This window comes from Trematomus bernacchii, unplaced genomic scaffold (genome assembly GCF_902827165.1).
Source record: "Trematomus bernacchii unplaced genomic scaffold, fTreBer1.1, whole genome shotgun sequence".
Lineage (NCBI taxonomy): Eukaryota > Metazoa > Chordata > Actinopteri > Perciformes > Nototheniidae > Trematomus > Trematomus bernacchii.
Window position 1 is genome coordinate 2,303,953 of NW_022988082.1, and position 18,167 is coordinate 2,322,119.

The 18,167-nt window shown below is 39.1% G+C and overlaps 1 protein-coding gene across 1 annotated transcript in view; it reads right to left on the reverse strand.

The window, feature by feature from the left end:
• tenm3 (teneurin transmembrane protein 3) overlaps positions 1–18,167 on the reverse strand; it is a 171,543-nt gene that overhangs the window by 50,615 nt on the left and 102,761 nt on the right. The window contains 8 exon segments of the mRNA XM_034120952.1: positions 2,495–2,630; positions 2,815–2,946; positions 3,946–4,074; positions 4,728–4,860; positions 5,575–5,694; positions 7,234–7,322; positions 7,961–8,091; positions 9,692–9,838. Of these exon segments, the coding sequence (XP_033976843.1) occupies positions 2,495–2,630; positions 2,815–2,946; positions 3,946–4,074; positions 4,728–4,860; positions 5,575–5,694; positions 7,234–7,322; positions 7,961–8,091; positions 9,692–9,838 (1,017 nt within the window).

The following is an 18,167-nucleotide window of genomic DNA, read 5'->3' on the forward strand; positions in this document are numbered from 1 at the left end:
AAAAAGAGGGATTGATGCAGTGGAGGATGAAGGACAAGCCAGTAAGACTAAAACTGACAACGTTCAGCCAGCAGCAGAGGGACAAGCAAGTGGCAAGGAAAAATAAATCATTCATATTCGTTTTGACATGAAAAGTGACCGCATGGTCGGTGTCTCTGTTCATCTTTTTTTTTCTCCATGCCATTAAAAGTTCTGTATGAATCATAAAAAAAAGGAATGAATGAACATTTGCTGCTTAGTACCCAAACATAAATATTAAATATGTCTCATCATTAAAACATGAAAAATAAAATGACGGGTAATAATGGATTATGACGGAAATGTCACGATCCTGTCCGTCAAAATGACGGACAACGAAAAACGCAACCACTGGTTCTGATATATGTTCTTCACAGAAAATGAGCCAAGGCCATTGAGTGTGGGTTTGAAGAAATCATTTATCAAATCATTTTTCTTTAGCTAAATAATGAAAACGGGTCCCACAGACCCGAACACCATACAAGGGTTAAGAAAGTTAAAAAAACTTGTTTCTGGGAAACAATTCTTATTTTTCGTCTAAAAAGTCAAATTATCTTGTTAAGAATGTTTTGCTTAAGAAAAGTATTCTTACTTTGAGAAAATATATCTGACAGATTTATTTTTTCTTATTTTAAGAAATAAACCATCAAACAACTTCTCAATTTAAGAATCTGATGAAATGACACCAATTTTACATTTCATATATATGTATTCATTGTCTAGAGCTGTCTATTCACTTTTCACATTGGCATTGAGACAACTGTGGTGTGGTATACACAACACACACACACCAAAAATACAAGTAGAAGTATTGCACGGCACTCATTGATCAAAATTGAAAACTTAACTGGTTAAAATGACCACGCAATGTTGTTAAATGTGTTCATGTTTGAATAAAAAAAAGTCTAAATATAAGAATGTTTCTGCTGTCTTAATTTAAATGCAATTATATAGAGGCGTGTGGCGCAGTGGACTAATGCGTTGGTGTTCGGATCAGGGGAGCACAGGTTCAAACCCCACTGCAGTCAGCATGTCGTTGTGTCCCTGAGACACTTCACCCCAAAGTGCTCCTGTGGGGATTGCCCACAGTATTGAGTATGTAAGTCGCTTTGGACAAAAGCATCTAACAAGTAACATGTAATGAAATATATTATGCCATTTAAAGAATTTAATTCTTATTGTAAGCTTTATTTGCTGATTTTTAACCTTAATTTAAGATTTACATTCTAAGTTTAAGACAAAGTCACTAATATATTAAATTAAAGCCAATGATTCTTATTGTAAGCTTTCTTTGCTAATTATAAATCTTAATTTAAGAAATACATTCTTAGTCAACTCAACCAAAACACTCATTTTAAGTTATTCTTTCTTAAATAATGCAGGAATCATTGCTTGTAATAAGCAAAATGTGCTTACATTTTTCATTTTTGTCTAGTTTCAAGGCCCATTACGATCTTTCAGTAGGTAGATTTTAATTCTAGTTTTAAGAATTCTAGCCAAGCAAATGTGGCTCTCTGTGGCAGGTTGTTTTGCTTGATACAGGAACATCTGACTTGATTCAAGAAGATTTTGCTTGTTTTTGGAAGGGCTGTTTTTGCAGTGGAATGCTATCTTATTTTCAATTATAAGCACCAATTTCAGGAGTTTTACCAGTAAAGTGTCTTTGTGTTGGTCCCCTTAAAGCGGGCTTCCATGAGTCATAACTCACAGTGAAGTACCTCTGCTGGACTTGTCCCTCATAAAGGTGTCAGAGGGTTTACATACCCATTATGTCCAAGCCATTTCCCTGTCAGAGCCTTTCTGCACAGACTGTTGAACCTCCTCCCTGCCATCGGCTCAGTTGCTGTGCACAGTATGTTGTCTGACTTATGTTGTGTTGGTTGGTGCAATTTCATTGTATGCAGTACATTTTCTCTCAACACTTGTTCTTCTATGTTTATAATTATTTCCAATGCTTTCCAAAATGTATTGTTAAATTAATAGGTTAACATTAAGGTTCAGACATATTCACAGAAAGCAGGAGCTTTTATGAATGGGAGAGTAGCCATATTATACATTGACCTTTTACTCTTAACACAAATGAACCTCCATTCTTTTATATCAAATACAGCACAGAGCTAATTGTAAAATCGTTAGGGCAACCACATTTTGTATTACTTTACCATTCTGTCTTTAAAAGGAAAGCTAGTATTCTTGTCTATACAGCTCTTTTCGCCCAAACATAATGCAGTTCACACTTTACAACCATTTTATTGGCTCCCAATCAGGAATCATTTAAAAATAAAATGATCAGTAGTTAGTTGTTGGGGAATGTATGTAGTCTCTGAAGTTTCTTACAGTACCGTCCATCTGACTGCTCCATGTCAAGAATGAGAATGTAAAATGCTCCTCAAGTTTGGAGCAGCTTTTTTCACAATCTGAGAGGAACATGCTGATGAAAGTCTGTGTGTAGCTTTGCTTTTAGCAGCTCACTCACCAACGGCCTCCGAGAGTCCATAGACGCGTTGGCCATAGGCGTCTGTCTTGTCCCAGATAAAGGTGTAGGATAGATTCGGTTGCGCAGGGAACCATTTCTGGAAAAGGCGACCCACAACAGCCACCATCAGGTGAACCTGGGGAGACAGCAGCAGACACAAAGGTCACCTCGTGGGACTCAGGGTTATGCTGGTACGCGGTGGTGCTGATTAGCTGACTCAAGCCGTTGAACCTCAGCATTCTGTATTGATTCATTTGTTTGCTTTACGATTTGTAGTGGCTTTGAGGAAATATGATATTATATGATATTACATTACTCGCCTTCATCAGGTTGAAAGGTATTGATGACTGTGTCATGGTGACTTTGAGGACAGGTTTATATCCAGCACCTCTGGAGCTCAGGTAGATCAGGTTCAGATCACTGCCTGGTATTGAGGTTTCTTCTTGTAACACCTGCAGAGGGAAAAACATAGCATTCACATCAGCAGGTAACATTATGTAATGTACTGGATGCACACAGCTATATGTGGCCACTATAAGTGTTTGCAGTGAGAAAAAACCCGGCATGAAAGTGTCTGGGGCCTGGCAGCTGTGCATGGTTGGAACCACCATTATTGCATGTGAAACCCAAACTTCATGCTTATCACTGCATTTCCTTAGGTTCTCAACAATATACCCACCAAGCGTGAAGGCCATTGGATAAAGCCTTGTCTGGAAAATTGAAAGAAAGACATGCAGACAAAGCCCTTTCACACAGACAGTCCACAACACCGGCGTGAAGCACCTCTGGCAGCAGAGCCAGCTCAGAAGCACGTCAGCCGAGTGGAACCAAAGGAGGCGTGTTGTTTCAAAACCATCGGCATGTAATCCTTTTTTAAACAGAAGTCGACTCGGTTTTGTGTTCGCCCTCCTGTTCCATGTCTGTACGTTTTTTACAGAACTGCGAGGTGAAAAAAGATCACAACAGATCCGCCTCTAAGGTCTGTGTGAGGGGCTGGAGAGACCGCTCCTTTCAGATAGAGGCTCAGCCTATGAATCAGTGCAGTACAAAGTATGTGTAAGATCAGGAAGATATGTTAATGTTATACAATGACATTTTTAAGCACTGATAGATTATTTGGAAAATCAATACCATAAAGATCCCCCATATATCCAACTTTTTAATCACTCCTGAAAAAACATTGAAGGTAAACTAAATGATGAGGCACTTCTTATTCCGTGTGGGCTACAACCGAAGCCCTGTTTTTTTAGCCTATGTTTGTTTACATTTTGGCAGAATTACATCACTGAAACTATAATGAAATACCTATCAGCAATGTTTTTCTAACTGTCAGAGACTTACTAAGATAATGACGACAAAGACCATTTCATTGACCATTCTGGCAGAGATCTTATTTTTATCAACGTATCAATAAATGGCGTTGGGTACATGTCCAGGGATGCAGGTCTTACCTGAGTCTCAGGTATGATGGGGCCATCCTCAGAGGAACATCTGTGAAAGGTGGACAGAGGAGAGGCGACGATGACGGGGCTGGGTCGGATGAAGCCACTCAGGTCACAGCTGGGGATGTCATTCTCCTCCTGATACAGACACACAAAACGTGTTAACACCCGTTACACTGCTTTCAACATTCATTTTACTGTGATTTGAGATGTGAGGTTAAATGAATTGTAACATTATAGTTGTAATGTTAAATGTGCTAGACCTAATAGATTGTACATCTGTATTTTGATCTGTTTTAATTGTTAGTGTGATAGACAATAAGACATGTCTTCAGTGCTTATCGATTGTTATATTTGTACCTGCCCAGGGACTGCAGATGGAAAAGAGACAACATTTCTCTATGTTGGAATTCAACAGACACTGGAATGGAATGGCTGCCATACATAAAGATTTAAGAAACATTTGGAGTGGTCTCTTAATTCTTTGCGGAGCTGTAGCATCTCTTCTCTTTTTGAGATTACTTTATTTTTATGCATTTTCCTTGTTCAATAAAGGACAACATTTTTGGAAGTTATAACACAGTCAGCAGTTATAACAATAACTGCTGACTGAGTCATCATGTTAATGAAATCATTCTGTCATTAAATATTCAGTGAGTTTATTCCATGAAAATCAACAAAGAGTCAACATGGCAAGCTTCTAAATGCTGTTTGAATAAACCGGAACATTAAAGTATAGTTTGTATCTGCAGTCATTAGTCCACGAGGCCCTGGTGACAGACAGCGCTCACCTTCTTCATCACCAGGGTGTCCATCACATAGAAAACGTTCCATGGCACCCACACTGTTCTGTACTGCGTGAGGAATGGAGCGCGCTCAAAACTCAACGTTAGGGAAGCTCCGCCGTTTGCCAGGAGATCAAACCTGAGGCACATCCACAACAAACAGAGAAACAAATACATGTTTACCGTAATTAATAGAAACAACAGCTGAAGAATAGGAATCATTCCCTTTGAGCGTGTAATTCCTCCTCACAGTCAACAGGCACTACTAATGTTTCCATTCTTGATTTATTATTATGTTATTATTTTAACAATAAAGAGGCAATTTAGAAATGCCATCACTGGGCATTTCAGCGGTGCTTGCATGTTTTAGTTTGACTAAATTGGCAGTGTCGCAGGGATATGAGATATAATGTCTTATTTTCTCTGCTTTCTCAGCAAATTCAAGCTTACTTTTTTCACATTGTACACTGGGAAGAGTAAGGTGTACTGATTGAACAGTCAGAGCTTTATAGTGTTTGACAGTGAGAAAGGGCAATCATTTTAAAACAAACAGCTTTAAATGTTCATTTCGTTTTTACGCTTAAAGGAATCACAATCTCTTATTCAGGTCGGGACTTTACTTCACCTGTAGAACACTGAAATCAGACACAAACTGACCTGCAAATAAACCATGTGTCAAAAAATATATTGGCATACAGCTGGCTTTTACACTGTTCAATGGTACATTTGTCTACACATATCTATTTTAAAAACAAAGGAAGTGTCAAGTGAAACATTTATGGAGAAGGGTGCAAGGTGGATATAAAACAGAAGGCTTTATACATATACTTTATAATAATAAATAAATACATACATGCCATCCTTGCGTGTCACAGTGTATCCATGTTCAGCATAGTGGACAAATGTGACGTTGACTCCAATCAGAGGTGTTCCATCAGCTGTCAACACCTGACCGCGAATTATCGACACCAGGCTGCAGACACAGAGGGAGAGAGGGTCACTTTATTAGAGCTGCACTCTGCATCCAAACAATATCATGTATTATATCTGACTGCAATTCATGTAGGAAATTAAGCCATCATGGATAGAAAATTACCCTGCTGGAAATCTTTCTTGGGGAAGAAATTCAGTTTGGAAAGACACAGAGACACCACCGCCTTCATCAGCATCACTGTGACTCTGTACATCACTGTGACTCTGTACATCACTGTGACTACAGTACAACAGCACTCACAGCATGCTACTTAGACAATAATCTAATAATTACCTTTTTTTCTTATTACATATCCCCTACTCCCCATCCTTATCATGGGTCACTTCGAATATTTCTGTATCTGTGTTTTTGTTGGTTTTGACATGTATTCTCATTCACCACCCCTTGCTATAGGGTATACATCCATGTAAAAGACGTGCATGTCGGTAAGGTAACTTAAAGGTACAACAAATCTCACGGTGCATTAACTTTCTCATTTCACTAAACGCCTCCATTAAGGAATCTAACTGTTCAATCATGTCGACATCAGTCCTGAATGTAGCAGTCCAATAGCTTAATATCTGACCAGATCACAAAAGTCAATTGAAAACACCAAATAAATACAATTAAAAATGAGACTAAATTATAAATGCAAGCTGAATGTATTGGTGGTTTTATAGCCTTTTGAGTCAAATATTCTCAAACACAATGCAATTATTTCTACGTGAAGAGATCTAATACAAGAATAATTAAGAATACATTTTGAAAAATATGCTGATAAGCTCTTGTTAGGAAATAACTGTAATCTCATTAGATATAGACTTCCTTAACTGTAAAAAACTCACATAAAACTGACCAAAACCTGGCTTCTCTCTCAGTCCAGCCATACAAGTAATACCAATACTGGCTAAAGAGCCTGATTCATGAAGTCAGATGCTAATTCCAGGTTGTGATGCACATTTCTTTGATAATTATGCACCAATTCAACTTTAAAACAGCAAAGCACTTTTAAATTCACATATTTGCATCGTTTTTATATTCTCATTTTATTTCCTTTAATGTATATTTATGTTTCATGGAAACATTTTGTTCGAAAATAGTTTTTAAGAATATATTTTATATTTTCTTTTATAATAGGTCAAAACCTATTTGGCAATACACTGTTTTGAGGTCTAATAAAACATTTGTATTACAGGGTGGAAGGCCCATTCCATTATGGAAATACAGGACATTTTTCCTGCAGGGTTTTGGCCCTCTGCTCTTATGAAACATTCAGGAAAGCATAACAAATGTGACAAAACAATGACTGAACAGAACTGCAGTCATGTTTCTTTGCTGTCAGTAGCTCTGCCTTTCAATCTGTATCTGTTGCAGACTGCACCCTTATCTTTCTCTCCAATCATATTTCATGAATGTTACATCTGACAGTGTCAAACAATCAATATATCAAAATAAGACACACATTATTAATGATGCCACTTTAAGGAAAACAGTGTTTGTAGAAGTAATTCAATCCTTTTTTAAAGAAGACATGATTACCTTTTATTGAACGGAGAGTCTCCAGTGATGACGTGAGTGGATTCAGCACCCAGCAGGAAGTGGATGCGCTGGTAGAAAGACCTGGCAGCCTGAGGAAATAAAAGAATTAAACCGATGGACTGATGCTGCTTCCTTTAATACCTCACTGGAATCTGTTGCTGTTCTGAAAAGTGCTGTGTGTTCGTACATGGGAATGACAGTAACATTGTGTAACATCACGTCATGTTTTGTTATTTAATCATTTCATGTTAAGTTATTTATCAGGTTTATGTTACATGTTTCATATTTAGTTTATAGTCTATGTTTAGATTTAGGTTTATGTTAAGTCATGTCTCATTGTTCACTTTTTAAGTGACAGTCACTCATGTCAGTTATTGCACTAGCTGTTTTCTCTTTCAGAGCCCTTTACTTCCTGCCATTGTGTGTTTTCCCTCCAGTGAGATCGGCAGCCCTTCCCTTGATTGTTGCAACCTGTGTCCCCTTACCTATTGTATATATTGTCTTCGTCTCCCTTTGTCAAGCCAATAGTCAAAGATTATTTAATTATAGGTTTTACGCATTTTGCTCTTGCTACATTGTGCGCTTCTTAGAAGAGAGATTTTCTTGTTGTACTTTGTTTCTTCTTTAAGTATAGACTTTTTTAAACCTTGTCCTAAATAGTGCATTTGAGTCCAAGTATTTGTGTCACGTTCTTACTTTCACTTTATTTCTGAATGGAGCTCCTTACCTGCTGAGGAATCAATGAGGACGGGGACTGGCTCAGCACCTCCCCCGGGTCAGGAGACCCTCTGCAGTATAACTGGCTCTGGCAGGAGGGCTGCAGGCAGCAGTCTGGATCCATACAGTCAGTCAAGCCATCTGAAACACACACACACAAGATTAGATACTACTCGCATTTCATATACAGAATACATCAATATTGTTGATAAACTTCATGCACTATTCCTTTAATCATATTTTTCTAATATATACAGTAGACACCAAATTCATCTCAAGAATAAAATGTTGATTTATAGCAATGGCAATGAGGACTAATTACATCAATGAAATGTCTAACTGGATGAGCGTTCTTTCAGTCCCAACGTTCTGAAGGGTCGAACACACACACACACACACACACACACACACACACACACACACACACACACACACACACACACACACACACACACACACACACACACACACGCACACGCACACACACACACACACACTCCTGTGTCTCAGGTCTATGGTATCTTGATATGGTGAAGCTGCAGATAGCTGGTGTTTGGTGCTGTCTATCAACAGGTTTTACTTTGACTATTTCCATGGAATGTTTTGAATTCAGAGGTTTCCACCAGCATATATGAGAGCAGAGTATTATTGTTGTTACTTGTTTGAAACTGTGCTGCTTCAGAGCTTCCTTTTCTCTACAGCTTCTATTTAAAGCATTGCAGGAGCCTTTGAACACTGGAGCTCGTGTACTACACTTGAAAGAGCCGCTCCTGATTGGTGTTCAGCCTTTCCACTGCCACATCAAGGTTCACACTAACGTTGTGCATTGCTGAGGAGCAGCAGTGTGTGTGTATACAGTGTGTGGACAGTGCGTTAACACCCTCTGCAGGTTCGCTCCCAGCAGTGAGCAGCTCTCAGCAGGAGGCAGCAGATGAGCCAGCCCATCATTAACATGCATCATTTTCACTTCTTTTAGATAGTCAACAGTAAAGCTCCTTTTATAGTGGATTGTTAAGGGGGAGCAAATCAGTTTTTTTGTTGAATAAATCGGACGATGATCAATAAGGTTTTGTTCAGGCAGACAGTAGCTCAGTGAGTAGGGGCGTGGCTTGGGAAGCACATGGTCACGGATGGTCACAGGTTCAAGTCTCTCTACAGACCAACACAAAGAAATGTAGCTGTAAAGGATCCAGTTCACCTCCTGGGCAGTGCCGAAGTGTCCTTGAGCAAAGCACCGAAACCCCAACAGCCTTTGCTCTGACAGACATCTGGCCTATGTCTATAAGTACATTCATTTCATTCTTTTGCCTTTTTTATCAGTCAACATGACATTGTTGGTTAGGATGCATTGAATCCACACTGGCTCTGTATTTAAAGGAATAGCGCTTCAAAAGGATTTTGCATCTGATGTTCCTTATTATTTACCCAAAATAAGATGACATCAGCGTATAGGTGATTTAGGTAGGTACTCTTTTGCTTACTAGCACATCTATCAGACTTAACCATACATTTATATTTTGGTGTCTTACTTTGACTCCAGTGAGAGGATGGGTTCAGTTGGTGCTGCAGGTGGCTTATTATTTTTGACAGTATGTCACTACATATCTGCAGGGGGGGGGGGGCGCATTCAATCGTGGGCGATTGCACAATGGTGGGACAGTAAAGAAAGTTCTTGCGACGTCCAGATATTTGTTGTCTTTGTTTTTACCCCATGTCAGACCATCAATCACACACCACATACCTCCTTCGTTGTCCTTGCCATCCGTACAGAGTGTTTCCATGGCTACGTGACACCCGGCCCCTCTCCACCCTGATTGGCAGATGCAGTGCCACCCACTGGCCTCCAGAGTGCAGCGTCCGTTGTTGTTGCAGAGACCGGGACACCCCTCTGAGCGGGGGCAAACACACAGTTAGAGAAGTTAGAGCGGAGGGGGGAGGGGGTTGCTGGCCATTAGGTTCCAACTAGGCTTCAACCAATATCAAAGGCATGTGTTGATGGTATTGTACTGAAAGATGAGCTTTAACAATGTGTTTTATATTTTCACTGCAGAAATGCATCATCATCTGAGCTTGCAGATGCCTCTGAAACAGCACTGAGACCATCACAGGACGAGTAAGAAACTGAGCATCTTAATATTCTTACTCTACCATTAAAAGTATAGACTGTTCATTTCTTTGTAAGTGGGCTAACTTACTAAATCTGCAAGGGATCAAACATTTATTTCCTCCACTGTATTTCCCCCAAAAGGTACACGTTTTAATATCTTAAGTAGGGTTAATGTGTCTCACATTTTGGTTAAAATAAACCATTTTCTACAATGTAGTGTAAGCGACCCAGCAGCTGCAGGTACTGCTGTGCAATGGAAGTGTTTCAAAAGTCCTTGAATTGCAAAAATATGGTTAGGATCACGTATGAGACGTTAGCTGTTACGTTGCCTCATATATATGCCGTTAAAACTGTGCTATATATACCTGGCTGCTAAATCCTAAGAACTGTTAAAGGATGTGTATTTTGATAATTATGTAACCTTTTTTTTTCTTATTATATCATAACTTAGTACTTTTGAATGCATGTAACATATGTAACATATGTAACATTATGTCTGTGTCTGTGTGTCTGTGAAAGTCTGTGGCTCTTTTTTCTGCTGTAACTACGTAAATGTCCCCTCTGTGGGACTAATAAAGGTATTCTGATTCTGAAGTCTCACTGATAACAACTAAAGCATATCTGTTCTATAGACACACGTGTCACAAACAACTGAGTCTAATATTGTGACAGAACATCAACATTTACAGATGCTGCAATTGTAAAGCCAATGGAAAAATTCCATAATTAGACACACTTTGTTATTTTTTGAAGAATTCCCATAACTCCTGGAGCATTATGTATCTCATAAACGTACAGAAAATATGGAAAAAGCAGAGAGGAATAATGAGAATGACTAAAGGACCTGAGCTGAACACACACAGTCGGTGTGTCCGCTGTTGGCCATTTCACAGCTAACATCTGGGGAGTTGGTACAGTGGCTGTTTGTGGCAAATCAACACAAGCTGTTCAGCAGTCAATTCTTGCAAATTGTTTGTTGCCTTTATTTATCAAATGATGCAAGGCCAAATTTGCTTTGCTTTCTGTCTGAACACATGTTGAGTTGAGAGACATCTGGACGTAAATGCTTAACATGTCAGTCTTCATTTTTGTGCAAATGTCTAACTTCTATTGGAGAAGTCTAACTCTTCGGAGTACTGTAACAGCTTCATTTCATTATCATCAATATAACCATCATGTCTACTTATTTTCTGCTACTGTTTGTAATTTGTGGAACTGTTGCACTGGGAGTTTATATGGGCTTTCTTCAAGAATCATGAACGTCTGTGCCAACTAAACAGCACAATTGATTTCGTAAGTGGTGTGTGAGTGTGTGCTAAGATTAGAGTTATTTGGAAATAATCAAGCTTCTCTCAGCTGTTGATGAAAAATGTAATCTGTAGTCACCTGAACAACTTTTCGGATAAGACCTCAGTTTACATTATTATAAGAGATGTATTACCCCATGTAAAGGTCTGAATGCTGTTTCAGAAGCTTCCTCACCTCATAAGACTACACAAGGAAAAACTCAATCCTTGTCTTTTGGCATGAGTTTTTATTTGTATCCAAACAGAATGCTAGCTCCAGTCCAAATACACCACCACCACCAAAGACCCATATTAGTTCAATCCTGATGTGTAAAGGTGTTTGGCCCTGTGTGATAAAACGTTCTCCAACAGATGAATTGACAGACTGAAAGACAGATTGATAGACAAATAAGACAGATCAACACATTGACCCACATGTGAGACACAGACTGACAGACAGACAGAGAGTCAACCCTCGGTGAAATGCACGTTGTAGTTTCACATGAACCGCTAAGAGCGCCTACAGCCAAAATGGTTACTGTGTCCTGCGTGGCTTCAATCAGAAATCAATTCAAAATCTTTTTTTTCCTCTGTGAACAAAGAAATGTGTTATTGTTGCATAATATGGGGATGAAAAACAGGGTATACAAACAAAGAAGACGCTGAAGTTGAAAGCAGAACCTTCTGAAAATTGTACTATTTTATATACTAGATGTCTGTCCAAGTGAAGTCAAACCATGATCTAAGGAGAATATAACAACCAGCTCGCTGACAATGATCCCAGCTTCTTTTAACCCTCCTGTCGTGTTTGTTTCTCCCCCTTACTTTGGTGTGCCTGGTCAGATTTGATTTGAGATTTGAGGTCTGTTTTAACTGCTCTTACATTAACAAATAAACCCTTAATCATCACCACATTTTATTGAACACCCTTTTAAACTGTGAACAATGTCTCAGACGACTGGTTTACATGTATCACTGCAGCGAATATACGAAGAATAGTCTCTGAACATTTATTTAAAAAAATCTTATTTGATCGATATGTGTGTGTACTATCTGATGGATGAACATAATCTAGGGTTACCCATTCATTTCATATGGAGGTCATTTTTGACAGGGAACACCATAGGCGTTACAAAGTTGACTAAACCACTCAAAATGAAATGAAAGTGGTGATCAGTATTTTATATGTTCAAAGGTCTACTGTGGAGGATAGCACAAGACCTTGAAGAGATCAAATGTAAAACACAATATCTATGATTAATGAAAGTAGTTAATCGGTCAGATTTGATCCCAACACGACAGGAGGGTTAAAAAGGAAGCCCTTTCTGTTTCAGAAATATGGATTCCTTTAATCTTGTTCAATTAATCCGAAAAATACTAAACAGACCACAGGTTAAAATCCATGTGAAAACACAACAGGGAGACAGATAAACAGGTACAGAGCGCAGAAAGTATAGGGAGGACTGCAGGCCTCCCAACACTATACTTTATGCCTGTGAGGCCGGCAATCTGATAAAAGAACGGTGAGTGTCGGGACCAAGCAAAGCCCAGCTGGAGAGACAGGACGAGGCATGGAGGGAAAGATGGAGGGGAGGTGGAAAGGAGGGGGAAAGATGAGAAATAAGATGGAGAGAGGAAGGTGGAGATAGACAGAGGAACAGCAGCTGGTTTACTTCACACAAACATTTATATCAGGCTGGATGCAAGACAACAGGATCACACTTCAGCTTTGTGTCTGCTTGTGTGTGTGCGTGCGAGCATTTCCATTTCTTTGAGTATGTTGCGTGTGTCTTCATCTGTATGTCTGCGCTTTGTGTGTTCAAATCAGTGACAGGAACTAAATGATGTGGCAGAAAAGCAAGAAGATAATACAAAACACTGAGCATTTAAATACAGAAATACAGGAAAAATAAAATGGAATGGAATAAATCAGAATCAAAGCAAGTTTGAGTTGACAAAGCAGAGTGTGAGGTGGTTGTACTTTGGGACAGTGAGGCCTTTATTAAATCTTTGGCATGATTTACCTTTATATCCTGAGAATAGGAGAGGGCACGAGGGAGAGAGGGAGGAAAATTAGGGAAAAAAGTAAATCGAAACAAAAGCAGCAATGCCAAATATACTCTCTGTGATGGACCGATGAAAATGGCAGCCAAAGGAAGAGGAGAGGAAAAAGAGCTGGGATCTGAGGGGGGGGGGGGGCAATGACACAGAGACACAGCAGCAGAACCTCCACACAGTAATCATTATCACTCCATTTACACCTGTCTTCATTCACGTTTAAATCACACAATAGGTTAAGGTACAAAGGGCAGCTTAAAGAAATTAAATACAATCACAATGAATAGAGCTCGTGATCTTGCACCATTCACAAAATCATTTGTTTTTTTTGTAGCCTGTAGGTCAACGATCTCTTTTTCAAGGGAGACCTGCTCATCTGGCTGGAAGACAGTACAGTTGCCGTCAAAAAGAAGTTGGACAAATGAAACAGTAGTTTGCTGTTAAAAGAAGTAGTTCCTCTAATGACCACTAGATGATGGATTGAAGAAAAGTGTCTGAATGAGGGCGTGGCGTTTGAAAGATGTAGGACGTAACTTGCATTAAAGAGCAAAGGTGCTATTTAGTTGCATTATGGGAAGCGTAGGATCCAGCTTTTTATTCAACAAGCAGGGTGTTTGACTTCTTCTTTTCTAGACCACAATTTCAACAATCTCAAAAGGATGATTAGTGGTGCAAACATGGATATTTGAACCACTAGAAATTGAACCTATTTTGGGCTTTTGTCAAATCTTTCAATCTAAATGGTTTGTCAGGTGATACAGTATTGATATAGTATCATGTCTTCTTTATCCGGAACAGTTGACAAAGCTAGGCTTAGAAAAGTCCTTTGCAAAGTAGTGACATTTATCTCAGTAATGCTATCAACATGTAAAGCACTTATGAGCAGGAGGCATTGCAATAAAGAAAGTCAATTATGAAGATATCTTTTTGGAGCCCAAACCCTGACCAGCTTATAGAACTGGAACTGTATCCAGAACATGAGGTGAGAGAAGAAAACATATTTTTATTTCCCAATAATACTGTGCCTCTGAGCAAGTATAATAGAGCTCTTTATCGTGAATATACAAAAAGCTTCAAATCAGCTTTAATACTGTCAAAGTGCATAACCATTTTTTTGCAATTGTGTAAATACTTTCAATTACTAAAATGTCCTATAAAAAACACATATGACTGACATCTTTAGTACAAAAGCCGACTGTTTGAGTCAGATGATGGTTTTAAATCCATTCACACACATGTCGGAGTACGCCGGTGTGCAGAGACAGAAGCAGCTTACAGGAGAACTAAGCCTGAGGCACAGCCAGGAGTTTCACGTCTGCATCAGAAACCTCTATATTATATTTGTCTGCTTGCTCTCAGCTTGTCTTTAAAAGTAAGATTATGTGTTGACTATCCCAAGCCGCTAATAATGTCCACTATTCAAATGTCAAACCCACGGAATATGCAAAGGAATAAGTAAACAATACGAGTTTAAGATGTTTTTGGAAGACACTTATTTATTTTAAAGAGTTTATCTTTGGTACCGGTTCTGTTTAATGCTTCATTTCCCCTGTTTTCATCTAGCAACATACTAGAAACTGGATCACTGCCCTGTTATATGATTTGATTTGAATCTAATTGCAGTAGCATTTAGATCTGTACAGACACCTTAAAATATAAGTCATCAATGTCTAAGTTAACCATGATAGAGATCATATAAAAGCTAGAAATCTAACAGTGGAGGTCAGCATTCCTCATTTCAAGACTCCGTCCAATTTTGACCTATATTTCTTTCACATGTTTGAGCTTAAGATCAATTTAGTGCGAATATAGTTAGGTTTATAAAAAGATTTAGCAGGCAGAACTAAGCATTCAAGTTGATGACAAACACAGTGTTGATTCAGTCTAGAAGGATAAACCCATGAGATGTATCATCTCGTTTACAAGGCATCCCAGCATTTCAAAAGGTGAAGCTTCTTGGGAGCTACGTACCAAAATAAACAAGTCAAAGAAATATATTCCAGGTCTAATGTTTTTTGATCTGAAACATCAACAAGTCAATATTCAAATGATGAAATGCTCAAAGCGACAGTAATAGTGCATGTTATCTGGCCAAATGAAAGAGAGAATGGGAGGGGAATAAACAGACTTGGGATCTCCAAAGTGAACCAAAGAACCTCTGAAGCAGCCACAGCTCCACAGAACATAAAGAAACGCAAAGGAAGAAAGGATGAAAAAGAAAGCGCATGATGAGGAGGAGAAGAGAAAAGAGCACAGTACCTTTCACTCTAATGTCCGGGTTGTGAGCTTTAAGGGAGGAGGGAAAAGAAGAACAGATGGATAGAAAAATAGCGTTTAGTCCAGAAAAATAGGCAGGAGTAGAGTTCAAAACTCAGTAACAGCGCCAGTGATCATCTGATCACAATGAGTGAAGAGCAGAGAGAGGTAGAAGTGTTAACGACAAGAACAGAGGAATACAGACAGATAAAGAGGTTCTGATTTATTCCTCTGAGAGCACTCATAAGTACTAGAATGATATAGTCTAAAAGCACATGCTGAAATAGAAATACAGCCAATTAATGAATGTGGAAATAATTCTACAGTTAGGTCTCCGTAACGAGATGTAAATGTGATGGTAGAGAGGACAGTCTGTCCAATGCAGAGCTGCTGGACCAGCAGAGGATTAACCCTCATCACACTGTTGTTTTGCTCTAAGTGTGTGTGTGCCGTGTGTGTGTGTGTGTGTGTCTGTCTGTGTGTGTGTGTGTGTGTGTCTGTCTGTGTGTGTGTGTGTCTAAATAACCCAAACCAATTTGCAACTCTTTCCCAGCAATACTTCAGCTGGTTTGGTGGTCTGCTTGGCCCCAATATCATGTTTCAATGTTTGACTGTTACATCCCAACAGGAAGGGGGTTTTCAAGTCGCCATGGTTACTTACTTAAAAGGACAATCCTTTTTTACAGTACTGTTGCTACAACGCACCTTTTATCAACCCTGAGAACCAGCTCTTCTTGACTGGTTTACTTTTAAAGTAAAGATGTTATCGTTCATTCTAAAGCACCACCTTTATTCTCTCTGGAAAAAATATCTTCTTATGACATCATTTATGTCCGTAATAGAGTCCTCAACGCTGTTAATCTTGCTTGTCTTTCAGCTGGTTGTTTTGAATTCACAGCAAAAACATTACTGTTTGGGTTCAGAACAGTGCTCTCATAAACGTTGTTTCAAGCAGCAGTCGGCAGCTGTCTTAGTGAAAAGGCTCTGATGGTACATGACCAGCCCAGCAGCAAACAGCAGTCACTGCATTAAGCAGATCAAAACATCCTGGCTGAGGAGCTGGGAGCTAAGAGGATAGTGAGTTTGAGACTAACCTTTCATTGTAAGGTTGTATTAATATACATTTTGAAGCAACAGTTACAGGCACTCATAACCAGTGGCGAGCCGTCAGGGCCCTCTAGGCCCTCTCTGAGGGCCTAAGATATTCTCAAAAATAATATTTGAAAATAATAAAAACAAAAACATAATTTTTTTAGTAATATCTTTCATTAGTTTTACCAAAATAACTTAATTGAATTGTATTTAAAATAACATTTCCAAAGAAATAAATCCTTCGAATCTGCCTGTTCAGTTTCTGTTAGAATGTGAAGGGTTAAATGAAAGAAGCTCCTTTGGCCCTCTCTGCGAGTTACTGTGAAGATAGGAGCTGATTGGTGGTCCTGCTGTAAATTCACAGAGGGCCCGCTATAGTAACTCCACCAGAGAGTAATGTCAAGTGACAGTACAATTGACCAATCATATCTTCCCTCTAAATGGGTGGGCTTTATTTTCGCGGACTTTATGACAAGTTCCGCCCGCTGTGAAGTTTATGCATGTGTATAAAGCGGTATAAAGTGGTGCAGTGACGCGTCCTATAACCCGGAAGTAAGCTGCGCTCGGGTTCCATCGACAAAAAAGCAATGGGATTTCTCCATAGGGTTTTGGAAAATAGCTGGAAATAAGGTCTGTGGAAAACGAACCTGTTCGAAACGAACGTTTTGTTCAGCCGGATAATATCCACATGTCTACCCTACTTTTATAATTTTCGAATCATAAATCTAATTGATATATTTATGATTAGCATAAGTTCGTTCCTGATGGCTCATGTCAGTGATAGTGATGACATCGTTGCGAAATTATTAACCGAGTCATTTTCAAGATTGAGTTACAATGATAAACTGGAGTGGCAAAGGATCAGGGGGGGGCAGAGGGCCTAGGTATAAAAGTCACGGCTCGCCACTGCTCATAACAACATTACAAAGTGTTGCTTCCTATCAACAAACGCAGGATTATCCTTGTTTTCACTTGTTTCAAGCTTGAGTGATTATGAACACAACGTGGATCTCCTTTTTACCATTGAAACTGTCGAAACACATGACTTAATGCAACCACTAAAAATCATCATGCTAAAAAGATGTGCCACCTTTAGTTTAGTGGTGATGGTGATCAGCCATGTGACCGTGGAAAACTGAATACTAAAGGAAGTGAGTCATCAAGCAATGCTCGATTATAGTTGAACTGTATTCCCTTGACAGTGCAATCTGGATTCGCAAAGGAAAACACATTTGGGAAATGTGTTTTCAACCAGAGCACACACATCCAGAAACCAGTGACCAGTCAAATGCTAGCATGTGGAGGAATAAACTCCATGTGTGTGCATACTGAGTGACATCTAAGTTGTGTGTGTGTGTGTGTGTGTGTGTATGTGTGTGCGTGTGTGTGTGTGTGTGTGTGTGTGTGTGTGTGTGTGT